Source organism: Hippoglossus hippoglossus, chromosome 16 (genome assembly GCF_009819705.1).
Source record: "Hippoglossus hippoglossus isolate fHipHip1 chromosome 16, fHipHip1.pri, whole genome shotgun sequence".
NCBI classification, from domain to species: Eukaryota; Metazoa; Chordata; class Actinopteri; order Pleuronectiformes; family Pleuronectidae; genus Hippoglossus; species Hippoglossus hippoglossus.
This window is the reverse complement of record NC_047166.1, coordinates 12,050,294-12,068,870: the sequence shown is the minus strand read 5'-3', so window position 1 is coordinate 12,068,870 and position 18,577 is coordinate 12,050,294. Positions and strand designations below refer to the sequence as shown.

The following is an 18,577-nucleotide window of genomic DNA, read 5'->3' as shown; positions in this document are numbered from 1 at the left end:
ACAGTAATAATAATAATAATAATAATAATAATAATAATAATAATAATAATAATAATGATGATGATGATTATGCAATTACATATATTTTACACTTATAGAGATAAAAGGTATATGTTGTTTTTTTTTAAAGAAAAAAAATATAATTATATCATGCGTGTTTTTGTTTGTTTATGTTGCCTGTATTTCTTTGTTTGTTTCCCTTCCTGGAGCTGAATTTGCTCCGGAAGTGTTCTTCCACCCGGAAGTTTACCCCCTGGCCCGAGCGACAGCAGAAGAAGCAATGGCGGGGGATATCGCCACGGAGCTTCTGTTTCTAGATACGTTTAAACACCAGAATGCAGAGGTAACTGTCCTGAGGCATCCACACACCGCTGTTCGATTCCCTACAGAGCTGCCCGCATTCAAAATATACATCTGGTTTATTCTGGAGTTTGGGACAGTGATGCCTAACTTCCAAGCTAACGATGTTAGCCTGGCTAACAGAAGCGCACGTTAACGCTGCAGTTCACAGCTTTTATTGAACCTCACACTTCATACATGCACATTTAAATGCATCGAAATACACGCTTGCAATGTGGTTTTACTAACACAGTCATGTAACTGCAGCTGCTTTCTGTTGCCTCCTGTCGTAGTTTGTTGTGTTGCTAGCCAGGTGGCTAATGCTAACCGTTAAGTCCCAGCCTGGCCATGTTTATCTCAGATGGAGCCGCACAGGTTACTCATCTGCTCTGGATTATCTGTATGTTTGTGTTCATTTACGATCGTTTCCACTCAGCTAACCAACGTGGATGTGGTGCGGTTTCCTTGCGGGGTGCTGGTCACAGAGGTGCGGGTCATTCCTCCAGGAATCAAAGCTCACAGTAACGTACCTGACAGCAGAGCTTTTGGGTAAGAGCTACACGCACACACACACACACACATTCAGCTGACATCTCATTGGGTTCATCTATGTGAAAATAATACAGTCTAATCTAACAGCCCTGCAGTGGATCACACCATCATGGCTGTCTGCAGTGGTCAGGTTTTGTTTTGGGGGTGATGGTTCAACTTTTTTTTTCCTAATAATTAATCCAAGCATTGTATACTAACAAGACCCTCAATTTATCAGATTTCACAGACTACACTGTAAATATAGTTTCTAAATATATTATTTATCTTAAGAACAGTACACTTAATACTGTTTAGTGGTAGACTCAACAAAAAGGCAACTGAATATTCAGTGCTGTACAACACTTCTTAGGCACTACTAAATTAAGCTTTAAAAAATAATGCCACAACAGTGGTGTCATTGTTTGTCTATTTTAAGCACATACACCTAAATCAAATCAATATTTGATGTTACCGTCTTTTGCTTTTAAAATAGCAGTTTTCAGGAAGATTGATTCAGGCATCTGGAAGAATTTGCCAAATGTTGACTCTACGGGGGCAGTTCCTTATGTTGTAGGACTCCTTGTTTGTGTTTTAGAGGAAAGCTATTGTTAGTTAATGACACTGGCTGTACGGTTGATGTTTTCGTTGAGTCTCTCTGACGTATTGTGTGGTGAAATAATGTCGTAAATCTTTTTTGCACAGATGTACCAGTCTGATACACTGGAGCAGTACCAGTGTTTCCAATTCAAAATAAAAATATTTTCCTGTCTTAGTCTCTATTATTATTTACGTTTGAGAAAATAAGAGTGTTGGAACATGAGCCATCCTTGGTATCGACAGATACCCTAAGACCAAGTATCAGAACTGCTTTGGTTGAGAAAGGCGTGATTGGAGCATCTCTATTGGCTTGAAACCCTGAACCTCATTGCTTATGATCGCCTTCAGAGATGTTTGTTTTCTACAGATACCTGAGATATATGTGCGCCTGTAGGAAATGGAAAGGTCCACTGCATTAAAAAAACACATGAGTGAGTTTGACACCTGATCTCTATTGTTGAGCAGGTCCTGATTCTCACTGAGCCTGTTGGGTAAATGTGTGAAGTAATTTAACTGGATGAATGGTCTCAGTGCTTAACAGTGCACAAACTGATCAACATGGACATACATCATTACACCAGATATATATATATATATTGATGTCCTTGTAGTTTGGAACATATTTGTTGTCCTTTGATTTATTATAATCTTAGCTATGTTAAAGCATAAACAGTATGGGAAATCTCTTTGACGAAAAAAAAAAATGTATGTCACACACTACACTTGATATCCCCATGGTTCACACTTGGTAAACCAGAGAGGACATAAACAATAGCAACATGTCAAGTCAGGTCATGATACATGTCATCCAGTATAGCACAACCAACCTCAACAATAAATCCATATAAATTACTTAACACATTTCTGAAAATGTCAAATAAATTGGGACATTATGCTCTTTAAAATGTTTAGAATTCATAGCAGATGTGTTGCATTGAATTATAATAGATTTTGCAGGTGTACCCATAAAGGGTCCACGTAATGATTGTTATTTTATTGCCCACCCCTATGTTCATGTACAACTCATTACTGTCGAAGTCTTGTGAATAAAATCTCATCACTGTACATGTGCTTCTATGTTTCCAGGGAGACGTCTCCTCACGCCTTCCAGTTGGAGCTGTTCTTCAATAATGTGGCCAAACCCAACAGCCCCGCCTTCAACAGACTGGGCAGGTCGGAAGGATTTTCACTCTTCACGTTATGTTTCTGTTTCCCTCCAAGCCTCTCCTCCTTTTCCATTTCTGCATATCCTTGTCCGGTCCTAAAAGTGCTTGAGTCTGTCTCACCTGTAAAGCCAGTCACGGTAGCATCTGAACCTGGTTCTCAGAGGCCGGGCTGCACCCACCCATAATCAGTTCTCTTTGTTCCTATGCTGGCTAACTGGTCTCTCCAGAAACTCAACCCCACCCACAGTAACTACAAGTGACACAAAGACTTAGAGGTCCCACTGAAATACAGCCAAGCATTTTTATTCTCACCTCATAATAAAAGAGGTGTGCTTCGTGACACCAGAGTATAAATCTTTATTTAGAAGTGTCCATTGCGTAAGAGAACATTCTTAATGGGACCTCGTGGGAAGGAGATATTTTTTAACCTGTCTCATTAATATTTAAATATCATCCACAACATAAATAGATATGACTGAAATATTTGACAAATATTTCTTAGCCCAAGAATCAGTTTGGTCAGCTGGTGTGGTGATCTGGTGATAACACTAGTGTGTTTGGTTTTTAAGCAAGATACATTTTTAATGGCATGTTGTTGTTGTTAATAGCTGCATTACATGTTATTTTTATGGTGTGTGATTCTCTCCCAATTAAGTTCAACCGAGGACAGAATCTTCCTTCTCAGATCAATTAATTTCAATAATTCACAGAGGTCTGAGGAGGCAAGGTTGTCTTGTGAAACAAAATACAAGCAATATACATCTGCTTAGTTGAAATAAAACCATTTTGTGGGTCCTAATCGCCACGTAAATAGAGAGCTGACAGGAAATGAGAGAAGGGGAAGATTTGTGGCACAATGACAATGCTTTTGTCATAATTACACAGAAGTTAAGTGCTGTTTAGAAAGAGGATAATCTAGAATGTAACTGTTGATAACTAAAGCCTACAGTTTGAATCTGTTCAAGTTCAAGAAAAGTATTTTTTTTAAATATTTGCACCAATGTTTTAATCTTCTCTTTCTCACTTTGCCCCCCCCACAGTTTGGAGTATGATGAGAACAAGTCCATTGTGTTCAGACCCAGTGGAAAGGTAAATGATCGTCCATGTTAAAATTAGCTTCAGTGGGTTTTTGGCTCCCTTTAGATTTATGAATATCTCAATGGGTTTGTCCGTCCAGGTGAACACAGACGGCCTGGTGCTGCGGGGCTGGTACACCAGTCTGACTGTGGCAGTGTACGGTACAGCGGAGCGCTCTCACGGACATGACCAAGCCTCGCCCCCTCCTCCACCACCCCCACCCCCTCAACAGCCAACCGGGCCCAAGAGGATCGTTAAACAAGGTGGGCAAATCAAGCTGAAACTACCCAAGACTCTCACCTTAATATCCAATGAGTAGTTTATCACTTCTTTTCCCAGATTTGTTCGTCACATCATAAATCTGTTCTTTGTGTTTTTAAGAGTGGGAAAAAGACGAACAATACAATGGCAGCCCACCCAGACCAGCACCCAGAGGGCCTCGTACTCCACCTGGACCGCCACCGCCAGATGATGATGATGAGGAGCAGGTCCAAGTGACGGGTGAGAGCTTCAATTGTTCGTTATTTTATCTATTGTCTATAAGCAAGGATTCCCATTGTTTCAGTTAATTCACAACAATAGGACAGATAATATTTATTGGGTCTTGCTATATGTAGTTATCCATGACAGCCAGCGTAATGTTGAACTAAATCTGTGTTAGCAACATTATTACGGTATGTTAATGTGGGTTTTCTATGTGTAAACTTTGCAGATGTGCCCTTGCATTTGTCAGTAGCACAAAAATGTTCTCTGTGATGGGGTACTTGTTCCCAGCAAGTCTCTGCATGCTGATTTTCCTAGTGTAAATTGTTTATTGAAAACCAGTGGCTGCCTGCCAGGTGGGAAAATAACAAAATGGTTGGAAAATCTTTGATTTCAATGTAAATTATAAGCATTATGTTTTAAAAGGGTTAAAACACCATGACGATTCCAGAACTGTTGAGCACAAATAGACTATTATTTTTGGCGAATAAATGCAGTTTGCAGGTCCACCATGGGTCTCCTGTGGGTATGTTGGTTAAACTGTGCATCTTTGCTGGGACATCTACAGTGGGCGTGGTCAAAGATGAGCCACGCGAGGGTCGCGACGACTACCTAGAGGCCGTGTCACCTGAGAGATCCCTGCCTGCTGATGAGACGTATTCAGATGCTGAGCCAGAGGAGGGTGATGAAGAGGAGGAGCCGGAGGAGGAAGAGGATGCCCGTACAGAGGGAAGCGCTCTGGAGGAGGAGGAAGAAGAGGAGGAGGAAGATGAGGGTGAGGACGAGGAAGAGGAAATGGAGGAAGGTAGGGGAGTGCTTATGTGAGAGTAGGATAGGCTACAATCCCAAATGGACTCTTGGCCCCTGGACCCCTTGGCACCGCAAACTCACCAGACTTCCCAAGGGGCCACGGGAGAAGGGTCCATTTGTGGCTGATTGACAGTCCAAGAGTGTGTGCTCTGTCATGCTGCCATCATCTACAACTGCTGGATGCTTCAAACTCTCAAGTAGCCCTCTGCCGGCCTACTCTGAAGGCTTATGATCGAGATTCATAAGCTGTGGTTTGCAGTGGTACCTCACACATCCTCACGGCCATGGCTGAGCTTGTGCTGTCGTCTCATCCTGCATGTCAAACTAACCCTGCATGTTTGGAGTGATGCTGCCGTGTCTGAGTAGATATGGCGTGGGGATATATCTATGAACAAGCAAGAAAATATGTAGAAGTCACTGGCCTCCTCATTCTCATTCATTCTCATGCACATTTTTATGACTCAAATAGTAATTAAAGCCTTATGGGAATGTCTTTGCTGTAAATTAACTTTGTGAAATTGTCCTGCTCTTCTATCTCTCCCATCCTACCAGGAGATGATGGTTATGAGCAGATTTCAAGTGATGAAGACGACTTGGATAATAGTAGCTTCAAGTTGCCCACCTTTGACATGGACTACACTCCTGAGGACCTGGCTTCTGTCCCACCGGTCCAGTATGACCCATATGAGCGAGAACTCAGGCCCCTGCTCTACTTCACCCCACCTTACAAGACTCGTTTTGATACCCAGTTTGAGAAGGCCATTGTGGAGGAGCCCAGGGATGCTGGTGATGCAAAAGAACCTGGAGAAGAAGCTGACGCTGTTGCCCAACTAAAAGAGCTACTGGTTAGCATTGGTGACGACAGAGATGCTCGCTGGGTCACGGCTCTGGAAGAGGCAACTGGACTACTGAGCAAAGCGTTGGCCTATTTAATTAAAAAGGGAGACAGCGAGGTGAAGGATCCAGTTGGAGTCTTAGCCAAGTGGGCTCTCCAAGCTCTGAGCATGGAGGTTGCTCTCACACAACCAATTGCTCTGAACCTCAGACAGTTGAAAGCTGGTGCCAAGCTAGCATCACACCTGACTGAGTGCCCACAGGGCCTCACAGCGCTGCTGCGTGAAGGGGCCCTGGGTGTTTTACTGGAGCTGCTCCACGCAGACCACTTATCTTCCACTCTGAAGCTGTGTATCTTTAGAGCTCTGGACGCTCTGACTAGCGCTCCTGCTGGTGTGGAAGCTTTCCTACACGCAGGAGAGTCGGAGAAGAGTGGATATCAGGTAAGCAATGATGAACAAGTACAGAATCTTCCAAATCGTTTCTCTGTTTACAGTACACAATATATTCAGGTTTTCCACTTCATTATTTAACATTGGACTCCAGTTGGATTTTCCTTAGAGCTAGAGAACCAAAATCCAATGAAAATTCTTGATCTTCAATTTCTTTTTGAATGCAGCACATATTTAATTGATTCTGTTATTTACCTAGAAGCTAGTCCACCTCACAGCCCACCCTTGACAATTGCAGAAAACAAACCTGTGTAGAAACACTGACTAGTAGAAGAAACAGTATAAAGATTGATCACTGCTTTATGTCCTTCTCAGCATTTAGTCCAGCTGTTCCTACGTGAAGAAACCGTGAGGGTCATAACTGCTGGCAATGCCATATTACAGAAGAGTCACATGTACGAGGTACTGGTCGACCTTCAGAATACAGCAGCAGCATGGAGTGAAACACACCAGGTACATAGATGCACACACAGGTATGTTTGAAACACCAGAGTACATATATTTCTGTATTGATCGCAGCTATCATCCACAGGAGGACATGGAGGAGGCCGACAGCCCCATGGAGGAGGAGCCATCGCTAGCCTACCCCCCTGTGTGCGAAGCAGAGCTCGATAGGTTGGCAGGGGTTCTGGAAGAGTTGCATCACCTGCTAGAGACGGCCCCTTACTGCATGGTGCAGCCGCCTGGAAAAGCTTTCCCAACTTCTGCAAGAATAACGGGACCACAGGAGAGAGACGATCCATATCCAGCACTGTATAGGTACATATTTACCTGCTGACCCTACAACCTACACAATGCAGAAACTCAGACACGCAGTTGAATGTTGTGACTCGTTGATTAGATTTATAATATTGCTCTTTCTTTTTTCTCAGGTATATGCATGCGTGCCATTTCTTGGAGAGCACGACAGTTGTGTTGTCGGCAGCTGCTGCGGCTGGGCACGTAGGTGTCACTCAAGCAGTCAGAGAGGTCCTGCGCTTCCTGTCGCTCACCCAGCCAGGTCTGCTCTTCCTCCTCGCCCAGCCCAGCCCCACCAACCTGCTGCTGCGTCTTCTGGCATCGATGTCTGACGCCGAGAGCGAGGAGAGCACTTTGACCGGTGGAGAGGGAGCTCTCACCGGGCCCGGGTTCGGGGAAGAGGGCTTCGGCGTGTGGTTAATGCAGGCGCTGCATGCTCTGCAGGGTGTGTCAGAGCTCATGAGCCATGTGGCCACAGGAGGAGAGGGGGGAGCTGGGCTGGAGGAAGGTGACAATGCAGAGGTACTGGGGTTGCTGCATGCGCTCTACCTGATGACCTTCACTCAGACCGGTCGCAGTGCTGTGGCCCACATTTGTAGCCTGGACAACAACCTCTCCTGTCTGGTGACCCTGCTCCAGCACCACAGCAAAGATGGACAGGGGTACAGCTGTTGTCTTCTTCGCCTTTTGTTCCTCTTCATCACTTTGCACTGGTGTCTGATTATGTTTCCACTGTTTTTGTCTTCTTCTCTTTTAGTGAAGCGAAGGCTCGCAAAGCAGTGACATATAATTATGCCTGTATGCTGGTGTTACTTGTGGTGCAGAGCTCTAATGAACTGAGGATGATGGAACAGTTTGCTTCTCCACTGCTCTCCTTAGCCAAGGCTGATGACACCAATGCCAAGTTACAAGGTAACTATCGCTAATGTAGACCTAGTTATCATGTCATATAAGAAGGTTTTGTTGTGAATGTGTCTTTCTTTTATTCTTCAGAGCTCAGTAAATGGTTGGAGCCTCTCGAAAAACTTCGCTTTGAGATCGGCAGCATTCCCACCCTTCTAGAATACATTAAACAGGTACAGATCTCACTCAGTAAACATCCTGCTGAAGTAAAGCAACATTTCACTATGTTTTCACTTCGTCTTTCAGTCTCTTATATTCCCTGGAGACAATCCTAATACTTCCTGAGTGATAAATCTCAGTTGTCAGTGTTTGGGTGGCTGCCAGTGATTTGTCTACAACATTGAGTTCTTTCTTTGAAGGAATCAAAGCCTCTCACATAACCCGAACCACCAGGGACTGGCCTCTCTAAGTAAAATCATTTTTATTCAGCTGATATTTATAGAGCTCATTCAATATTATCATCAGAGGAAAATGGAGCATTTTTGTCACCACGTAAAAAAACAGTTCAGCTGGCAGGGTGGCTCATATTCCCGTAACGTACATAAGAATGCAAACTTTATAAACAACAAAACTGTTAACAAAGCAAGAAGTTACACACTAAACTGTGTGTTCTCAACTCATCCTGCTTCTGAACTGCAAAATCATCAGTTATATTACCTTGGAATGCAGCACTTCACTGACAAGTCTGAACAACTCCAACATGTACCTGTTCCGTAGCATGTTTGAGTCCAGGCTATATACAAATAATGATTGCTGTGATTTTTAAAGATGTATTTTCTCTTCCATTCAGAATGTGGAAAATGTGTTGACTGCTGACGGAACTGGTCTTGTCACTGCGCTCAGGGTTCTCGGTCACATTGCCAGCCCCCCTCCTGCCGTCGAAGGTAAAGGACACAAAGCATGGTTTTATTTTTCAAGGTGTTCATTGAATCTCAAAATAAGCTGCTCTGTAACTACACTTCTGGTCTTCTCTATCGTACACATTTCTCACCATGTCGCCTCCTTTCTGCAGGTCAGCAGAGGGATCTCAAGTGGAGTCTCGCAGGGGTTCAGCTGTTCTCAGGCGAGGGTCTGGATACGTGTGTGCGTATCCTGCAGAAGCTGTGCAGCGTGTTGCTGCAGCCATGGCGTGTGCACGGACACATGGGCCCCACGCCGCAACGCTGCATGATCCTCAGTATATGCATCAGCACGCTCAGGTTGTTGCGCACCATGTTGACAGAGCTCCTCCGCCGGGGAGCCTTTCAGTTCAGGGACACTCGTGTTGCCAGTGTGTTGGTGACGCTCCACATGATTGTTTGCTCCATCCCTGCGTCTGGACGTCTGGACGGGGAGGAGACCAGAGTGCAGGCTTTAATTGTGGATGTGCTGCTCACCTTCACACAGGGTGTCAATGAGAAGGTGTGTGACTGAGGGAGGACGAAGGCTTTTTGTTTAACCAATCAATACAACTCAGAAAGTGTCACTGGGCATCATTTTTCTGAGACAATGTGTGTGTTTGCTGCAGGTGACTCATACAGAAGAGACTCTGGCCAGTAACACTTGGTCACTGATGCTGAAGGAGGTGCTGGGCTCACTGCTGAAAGCCCCTGAAGGTCTGTTCTCTGGTCTGACGCTGCTGTCTGAGCTCCTGCCTCTGCCACTCCCGATGCAGAGCACTCAGGTACCTCTTCTCACTCCTACCCCTCTACCTGCTTATCTGTTTGGTACATAAGAATGATTGTGTTGACATACTGCTGTCTCCGTAGGTGATATCAGTCCAAGATGTGGCTGTAGCTTTAAACACAAGGAAGCTGTGGAGCATGCACATACGGGCGCAGTGGAAAGTGTTTTCTGAGGCGCTGAGGTGTGTGTGTGGAACTACATGCCCTCCTCTCTTAGCCATGCTGAGGAGAGTGTTCGTTCAACTGGCAGACCTGTCTTCACCCACTGCGACGCTCATCATGAAGACCCTGGTGGAGCTGCTGCTGGAGGAGCTGCAGCCGTGAGTGAAGCACATTCACACACTAAGTTAATTGTGATTATGCTGTTAATTGTGTTTTAACTGAATAATGTGTGCTAACTGCAGGGTGGAGGGGAAAGGTGTGTGCTGGGTCCAGGCCCTCCGTCTGCTTTCTTTGATGGATGCCCTGGTGTCACAGAGAGCTTGTAAGAGCGCAGCATTACACCTCCTCTCTGGGGCGGTGTCTGGAGATGAACAACTGGCCGATCTGTTCCCATTGCTTCTGCCACTGTTGGTTCCTCCCACCGGCCCCTGCTTACAACAGCAGCAGTGCAGCGAACTAGTGGGGACAATATTACAGTCACTGTGTGACCAAGTAAGTAATGAAGTGCACATGAAGGCAAACAACGCAACGTCCATATAGGGAGAGGAATAAAACAGATAATAAAAATCTCTGTCTTCATCAGGACATTTCTTTGGTGATATCTCCACCTGGTGAAAGCTGTGTGTCTGAGGTCGAGCAGCTAGCCAATGCACTTCCGGGGCGAGAGATGATGTCATCAGTGTGCAATGCCTTGTTAGAGGTTTTGGGGAATGCAGAGAGCAGCGTCCCTCTCCTCCTCACCTCTCTCAGGACTTTGACATTCTTCACAGAGCACGACTATGGACTTTACCACTTCAAAGTGTAAATGACAATGTTTCCTTCATGTTTCTTGGAATAACCACTGTTTCCTGTTATGATTACTTTTAGATTCTTCTCTAAGTCAAACAAGCCGTTGGTGACACTTCATCTTTCTTTCAGTGCTCTGAAGAAACATGGTGCGGCTCTGTGCTCGCTCTTAAAGAGGCTGGTGTGTGCATTTAACAAGGACTCAGCAGATCTGCTCTCAGCTCTGCTGGACTTCCTCAGACAGATTCTCAACACAGATGCAATGGTAAGTACTTGGCTCTATGTCTAAATAAGTAGTTGTTACATCAGGAAAAACACAAGAGCTTTATTCTCTCATAGATTTTCCTACGTTCTGTGATAGTTAATAATAATTTTATTGTTGGATCTGTCTGTTCTAATTCAGTGTGTTGACGAGGCTCAGGGGTCTGGTGAAGAGACTTCCTTCTCCCATGCTCCACGGTTTCTGTCCGGCTCTGAGATGAAAGCTCTGCTGCAGTGGGAGGAGTCTGAGTCACATCCGCTCCCGTCTTTGGAGAAACAGATTACGGTACAAATGATACATTTATGGTTTTTTAATTAGGGTTGGTGAGGCCTTGACATTAAACTAACTGTGTGTTTTTCTGTAGAAACTTTCTAAAGAAGATGAATCACTGGAGGCCATGTTGGAAAATGTGATTGTTCTGAGGCAGACGCTGGAGACGGCCACCGACACACCTCCAGCTGCTGACACTGAGCCCACTCTGCCGGCTCCTGAGACACTCGGGGCCCAATTTAACCACAGGTTCTGTCTCTGGTTGACACAAAATTACATTGACAAAGATTTTTTTTTTTGTGTGTGTTGAGTTTTTGAGGTCTTTGTCCTTAAAGTCATCCACCACAGTGCAGCATGCACAATCCCTGTAAATTAAAATGTAAAATGACAGAATAGTCTAATCAAATATTCATAACAAAAAGGTGTTAAAATGACTTTTAGTACAAAAGCTTTCTTTGAAACTAGAGCTAACCCGACTAATCATAACCTGTGTGTTTTTATCTGCAGGACTGTGTTTATCCTGTCAGAAGCTCTGGATGAGCAGCTGAAGGCTCTGTGGTTCTCTCCCTTCCAAACTGATGACATAGAAGCAGACCTTGACATGGTTAGTGTGCTTGTATACATACAGTGCATGTGCAAAGATCTCATGAGACCTTGTAAAGGCTTCACAATTACAGAAAAAAGTATTATCTGATTCATTTTGTGTGTTATTAATCACATGTTATTACTTCCTGTAGAAACACTGTTTTTGCACTTTGCACATTATCTTTTCTTTTCTAGTGCAATGTTTTTCAAAGTAAGAGCATAATAACGACGTATAGTTTAAAAGCTACAAACAACATGGTTAAACAGGAGTACAACATTACAACAAGAACATGAATTTTGGCAGTAAAATTTGAAACTAAATAAAGCTGAGTCAAATACTACAAATATATTATAAACACAATAAGATCAACACTGGCAAAAACAAGCAAACTGAAAAATGTCTTCTCTTCTTAGAAATTCATATAGATAATTAATATATTATTGCCACACTTCTACAGTGACAACCCGAAAGAAAGTGACCTTGTTTGGTTCAAACAAAAAGTTTCTTTCTCTCACACGATAGCTTCCGTTCTTAAGTTTCTTTTAAGTTTGTGTTGTGAAATCACTTAATGATTCAGCTGTTTAGATTTTGGAAAATTTAAATGGTGACAGATGATCACCTACAGTGTGGGGGCACAGTGTTTACCGGTCACCCCTCTCTTCTCTCTATGTGGAAGGTGAAGGTGGATCTGGTGGGTCTGGCTCAGGCGTGTTGTCCAGAACTGGACCTGAAGGCAGAGCTGGAGCGCTCCTTCCTGTCTGAGCCGTCTTCTCCTGGTCACGCCAAGGCCACAAAAGGCTTCAGACTCGGCAAACACAAGCATGAGACGTTCATCACATCAAGGTTCAGGTTCAGTGTTTGGCTCATGTCACTTTAATATCCATAAACTTTTTCACAGAATCTTCAATGAACATACTAAGTGTCATTACATGTGTGTCCCTGCAGCGGTAAATCCGATTACACCGAGCCTGCCAAACGAGCCCACATCATGGCTGCTCCACGTGGCCGCGGAGGTCGAGGAGGGTTTGGACAAAATCTCTGCCGACCCCACGATATCTTCCGCCAGCGCAAACAGAACACTTCCCGTCCTCCCAGTATGCACGTGGATGACTTTGTGGCGGCAGAGTTTAAGGACATTACGCCGCTTGGGCTTTTGGCCCAAAAACGACTGCCCAAGAGTTCACCCAAACCCCCCACCAGAGGACTGTTCACTGGCAACAGAGGCAGAGCCACCTTCCACAGCCAGACTCGCTTTTTCACTCCACCACAACCTAAAGGGGTCCTGCTAACTGGTAGGTACACACAGAAGAGGCACACATTGAGTCACAGACACTCACTATCAGTCTTGACAATGGAGTTTGACTCAAAAATGTATTGTCAAGATCCACTTCCTGGCTTTTTCCAGGGCTTTCAACCATCTTTCATAAATGTTCTCACCACTCCATCATGATTCAACCATCTATTAGTTGCATACGTGGGTCACATGTTGACCTTCATGAAAACTGAGCAGACCTCATTTACTGATGAAGTTGGTCAGATGTGGTTGAAAGCTCTGGATTAAGGTAGCAAGGGGGCCGCAGGTTTTATGTTGAACTTAACATATAAAGTATAAAATAGTAGTCCTTCTTGACCAGTAGAGGGTGACAAATCGTTTGTTTGTTTCGGCAGGTAACTACACTAGAAGAGAAGGAGGCAGAGGGTCATCATGGAGCGGCCAAGTTCCAGGCATCACTCACAGAGGAACCTACAGCGAACCTCGGGGAGGCCAGGGCAACTTCACACGTGGACCGCTGCCTTCCAGACAGCCCCCAGCAAGTATGACATGCAGATATGCGCACACGTATCATGATGTTGTTGTAGGAATTTCTAAACACTGAGCTGAAAATGTTGTCTCTGTTTCTTCCAGGTGCGTATCGCCTGGCTCCTCGGGACCGAGCTCCGCGAGGCAGAGGAGGCACCGGCCTGTCGTGGCTTAGTGGAGGTGGAGGTGGAGGTGGCGGCAGTGCCGGAGGAGGAGGCGGGGGAGGCGGAGGGGGGAGAGGATCTCAGGGGAGCAAGTTTAGTGGCGGCGGCGGCGGCGGCGGAGGGAGCGGAGGTGGGAGGGGCAGGCACGTTCGCTCCTTCACCAGGTAAATTCACCTGGGCAATGACTGCAGCCTTTCGTGGCAACAAATGGACCAATCAGGATATGTTGTATACTGTCTCCATGGAAACATGGTGGGATGATGTTGTCACAATGACGTACAGACTGTGTTGATGTTTTATGTTTTGTTATGAGTTGTGTTGAGAGAATAAAGGTGATCGTAAATGAGTTTTCCATTCTTATTACCCCTATGCTTATTAAATTGTGAAACTATTGCAGAGGATTACGTGATCTACAACATTATTTCAACCTAAAATGTCCTTTTTCTTGACTGACGTCAGAACATCCAGGACAATATTTGTGTGTTGGTGTATTATCAAAACTCAGCAGGTTTTCACAACAAACTGTGCAGTAGAATATGAACGCTACGCTAGCGGCCCTCCAAGAGTTGCTTTGTAGAACCTTTTCTCTGTAGTGTGAAACCCTAGAAACAATTTTCTTATTTTTATTCATCTTTTTTTAATACATTTTAGTTTACACTTTTTTTTTATGAAGCCAGTATTTTAATGGACAAAATATCAGATGGATCAATGATGAAGAAAATAAGAATAATTTGGTTCTGAGATCAAGAAAACTAACTTGATGGAAAAAAATTTTAGCTCAAACTTGATGAATACAAAAACAAGGGATGTTACAAAATGGTCTGTTTGCAAATATGATGAGGGTGAGCTGAACACAACTCTACAAAATAAATGTTTTTTTCATATAAATTGGAAATCCACAGATTTGACAGATGTAAAATTACACATAAAAAGACCTGCCCTTAAAATGCAATGTGGTTCAGTTCACAGCATAACAATGTCTTTCAATTCTAATCTACACCCGCATTTGATTTAAAAAAACAAACATCTAAAAGTCATCATACCAGATGGCTACATAACTTCCTGTGCTCTTTAGTACAGTGCATGTAATTGCATCCAAATTGTTGCCAAAATATTTCCCAAAAATAATTCCTCTTATCAGATCTGGCTCAGTCCAGTCTCCTCAGATCACAGTCACCTCCCGGTTCTTCCTCTTGATGCAGTCCAGAGTCAGACTCCGGGTACCACCCTTGCGCCCCCCCTCACCCAGCTGCGGGGATGGTGGTGGACCTGACCCATTCATCGCCTGAGCCGAATACAGAGACAGACTGGAGGAATGCAAGGACGCCTTCCTCTGCAGATGTCTAGTCGCGTCAGAGTGTAGCTCCCACCCGGGTGTCGGCTGCGCCCCCTGATGCTGCTCTCTGGCTGTCTGGTCGACCGGATGCTGAGTCTTGATGGGCTGCAGGTCTCTCAGGAGCTCCAGCAGCTCTCTCTTCTCCAGCTCTGCCTCGGCCTGCTCCTGTCGCCTCAGACGCTCTGCTCCCAACAGGGCTCGCATGTCACACATCACACGGGACAACTGATCCTGGAGGGAGAGGATTACTCAGTATGCACCAACATGCAGCTATGAAGAACTTTCACTTTGAAGCATGAATATAGTTCTCATGTTTTGACTGTAAAAGCTCATTGTGAGGAAAGTAAATATCTCTCTGAAATGCTGTATAATTGTGTCAATGTATAAATATTCAATAATGTGCCATTACATCAAACATTTGATTCAGCAAATGTACTTTGTCTTTTCTCATTTTAAAAACTGAGGAGTTACCTTGAGCTCCTCCACCTCGTTCTTCAGCTGGGACTCTTTCTGCACCATGTGTCTCCTCTGTGAGTCCAAGCGAGACTCCATCTCTCGTCGCACCTCCTCCAACTTACACAGCATCTCCGCCCTTCAGCAAACATTCAACAAGGCCAGAGTTATGATGTGCAGAGCTACTCCAGCTCTGTGCGACGAGTACCAAGACGCACCTGAGCAGCTCCACCTCTGTGCGCAGCTCTGCCACACAGTTGTGTTGTGACTGATCGGTGGAGAGAAGTGTGTGACCACAGCCGTTGGGACACTCTCTGCTGCAGAAGTTACATTCTGACAAGTGGGCCTCCAAACCTCGCCTCTCTATCTGCACGGGACAACCTGAGAGGAGAGAGGCCCCGTGAGACAACATTATACAAAAAGGAAACTGGGTTTAGAGAGAGCAGCACCACAATATCGATCAAGTCGAAATGTCTCTCGACTTGAATAAAACAACCAAATCTCAAAGGCTGATCTGATGTGATGCACAGGTCCAATGTGAAGATGCAACTTCAAACTCCACGTGAATGGAACATGCTGCGGATTTTGTAGAATCATAATAATTCACTCTTCTGTAATTCTTTCGAGGAAAAATTACTAAAATGTGCATATGAAGGTAGTTTTTTATTTTTATTTTACAACATTTTACACATGCACCTGTGTACATACTTGTGTAAAAACCAAAAGTGCTGCATGGCCTGCACTCTCACAATATTCTACCAATGCTGAGTTGGCCAAAAAGCCTTTAATATACGGTGCCCTCTCTTTCTGGAGTAATCTACAGAAGGATCTGAAATTGCTTGTTACTATGGGGACATTTAAGTCTATTTGAAAATAGCTTTTAAGTTCACTGTGGATGCTCCTTAATTTTTTTTACTGAAATCCAGCTTTTAAGGTTGGTAGTGAGGAAAAAAGAGAACTTATTGTACAGAGAGCCTCATGTAATTATTTAATATTTATGCTCGAATTATTTTAATGCATCCTTATTGATGCAAATGTAATGATGATCACATCTTAGACAGTGACATTGAATTTCAGGCTGAATCTGATGTTAAATAATATGTTGCTGTTAGTGTCTGTTGTATTTCACAGCAAAAAGTCACACAGCATGCACACAGCATGCACACACTCTGTCACGATACCTACCACACCGGTAACATATGTATTCTCCACCTGCCAATGACAGGTCACAGTCACAATGTGAGCACATTCTTGTTTATACTACGAATACACACCAAACTTGTAAAACGCTCATTAAAGAATGATGGGAAGTTGACCCTCGCTGCACTGTGTGTCTGTGTCTGTGTGTGTTTGTGAGAGAGAGAGGTCTGTGCTGTGCAGCTTTGAGTCCTGAACCAGTCCCACCGGTGCACTAGTTTGTGGAGTAGCCATGACAACGAGACTCACCTGTTGCTCACCCCCCACACTCAGGTGTCACATTACTTTTGTGCAATTGAATCTTACGACTAGGATCAAATAAAAGGTGTAACAGGACCCAGGAGATGAGCGGCCTTGCAGTCAGCGTGAGGCGTCGTACCTGTGTTGGAGCAGGATATGAAGGCAAACTCACACTCATCCTCGTGTGTGTGCAGGCCCTCCAGGGAGCAGACCACGTCACACCCCTGGGCCGCGTTCACACAACGGATCTGCAGACGGCTCAGGTCATTACGCATGTACCTGTCATCAGACACACAGAGACAATCAGAGAGAGATGAGAAGGGAGCATTCATGATGCCAGTGAATAGAAGGAAAAGTAACTGTGAGGAATTGCATATGAAGAACTATGAGACACACCTGTACAGGGGTTTGAGAGTCCCCACATCCAGCGGCTGTCTGTCCTCAGGACAGGAGTGGTGATGGACCAGCCAGCTGCTGATGCACGCGCTGCAGTAGGCATGTTCGCAGGGCGCCTGGAGGGGGCGCTCCAACACGTCTCGGCACACACAGCACAGCAGACCCTCATTCACATAGCCCACAAACCTCTCAAGATCATACCCCATCCTGCAAGCACACGGGTAGATCACACAAAACATGACCAGAGCAGGGAACAAAGTTCAATCGAGACACTGTATTTGTTTCTTCAGTTTTTTAAACGTTCAGATCTGATGTGAAGGTTCCTACCTGAGAAGTTAACTCTCACTTCCTCCACCTCCTCCGCCTCCGCCTTCTTTCCTCCTGTTGCTATCCACTCCACTGGCTCCTCCACAGGTGACCTCTCTGCTGCTACAACCTCCTCATCCTCTCTCTTTGGCTTATTGCTCCATCAAGGTGAGGGTCTCCTCTCTCCCAAAGCCCTCCCCTGCCTATGGGACTGTGTCTCCATGGAGAGGTATCCCCTGACAACCAGGGTTTGGGACCCGGGCGGGCAGCTGTCAGGCGAGATCAGATCAGAGAGACAGGCAGAATTACATGAGAGGAAGCACTCAACTCACAAAGACAAATTCTGCAGCAGTGGGCTTTGTTTGTATTTTTTGCCTTACCAATAACGCTGAGCAGCGGCGTCGCCTTCAGAGATTACTGCTGCCCTTCAACTGTTTGTGTCTTTGTTAATGACCCAAGCTACCCTGGATTTCTCTTTCTGCCTCTCTCTCTCTCTCTCTCTCTGCATGTGGGATTAACATGGATAACACTCTCTCCCCCTCCCTGATTGGATTACAGACTGCACGACATCAGATGACAACACACTATCAGACCACAAACATCAAAGTGCAAACTCTTGGACTCATCCCAGTCCATTTATAGTGAGTGAGGTCGGTGTCAGTAGAGCAGAAGCTTTACAATGTAAAATGACTCGAATACCTGCATCAAAGATCTGGTATGCATCATGCATTCACCAAAATAAATGCATTATACGTGCAAGATCTGCAAAATGCACTCAAAAGTAAAAGCACTCATTATGCAAGTCCCATCAATATTTTATTATTGTGTTTTTTATTATAGATCTATTATTACTACTGATAACTGAATTTGAAGCATTAATGATTGTGCAGAATAATGTATTGTATAACAATGCATACTATCTTTTTATGCTCATGATGGGTTTCTAAATCTTAATCTTCAGTTTGACTATATGAAAACCTCTAAATAATGACTTACTATATTAAAATAAAGAGGATCCTCCTCA

General features: G+C 44.5%; 2 protein-coding genes across 7 annotated transcripts; one reads left to right on the top strand and one right to left on the bottom strand.

Moving 5' to 3' along the window:
* The first annotated feature begins 227 nt into the window (after positions 1–227).
* virma (vir like m6A methyltransferase associated) lies at positions 228–13,971 on the top strand. 6 transcript variants are annotated; one of them, XM_034610561.1, is made up of 28 exons: positions 228–343; positions 776–888; positions 2,554–2,640; positions 3,674–3,722; positions 3,811–3,973; positions 4,092–4,211; positions 4,762–4,998; positions 5,556–6,280; positions 6,605–6,742; positions 6,822–7,048; positions 7,162–7,689; positions 7,785–7,939; positions 8,021–8,103; positions 8,721–8,814; positions 8,943–9,331; positions 9,438–9,593; positions 9,679–9,914; positions 9,999–10,248; positions 10,340–10,557; positions 10,675–10,807; positions 10,946–11,089; positions 11,169–11,323; positions 11,582–11,678; positions 12,334–12,509; positions 12,606–12,952; positions 13,329–13,475; positions 13,567–13,641; positions 13,723–13,971. In XM_034610561.1, exons 1-28 carry the CDS (start codon positions 281–283, stop codon positions 13,791–13,793), a joined length of 5,376 nt encoding a protein of 1,791 aa, XP_034466452.1. In that variant the 5' UTR covers positions 228–280; the 3' UTR covers positions 13,794–13,971. The 6 variants fall into 6 exon arrangements, with proteins under 6 accessions (XP_034466452.1, XP_034466451.1, XP_034466448.1 ...); XM_034610560.1 differs by having other exon boundaries at positions 4,762–4,968; positions 13,567–13,971; XM_034610557.1 differs by having other exon boundaries at positions 12,337–12,509; positions 13,567–13,971.
* A 134-nt stretch (positions 13,972–14,105) lies between these two features.
* rnf41l (ring finger protein 41, like) lies at positions 14,106–18,051 on the bottom strand. Its single transcript, XM_034610599.1, has 7 exons — positions 17,934–18,051; positions 17,575–17,822; positions 17,248–17,454; positions 16,991–17,130; positions 15,633–15,795; positions 15,433–15,553; positions 14,106–15,192 (listed from the first exon to the last, which is right to left on the bottom strand). Exons 3-7 carry the CDS (start codon positions 17,451–17,453, stop codon positions 14,788–14,790), a joined length of 1,035 nt encoding a protein of 344 aa, XP_034466490.1. The 5' UTR covers position 17,454; positions 17,575–17,822; positions 17,934–18,051; the 3' UTR covers positions 14,106–14,787.
* Positions 18,052–18,577: the final 526 nt, after the last annotated feature.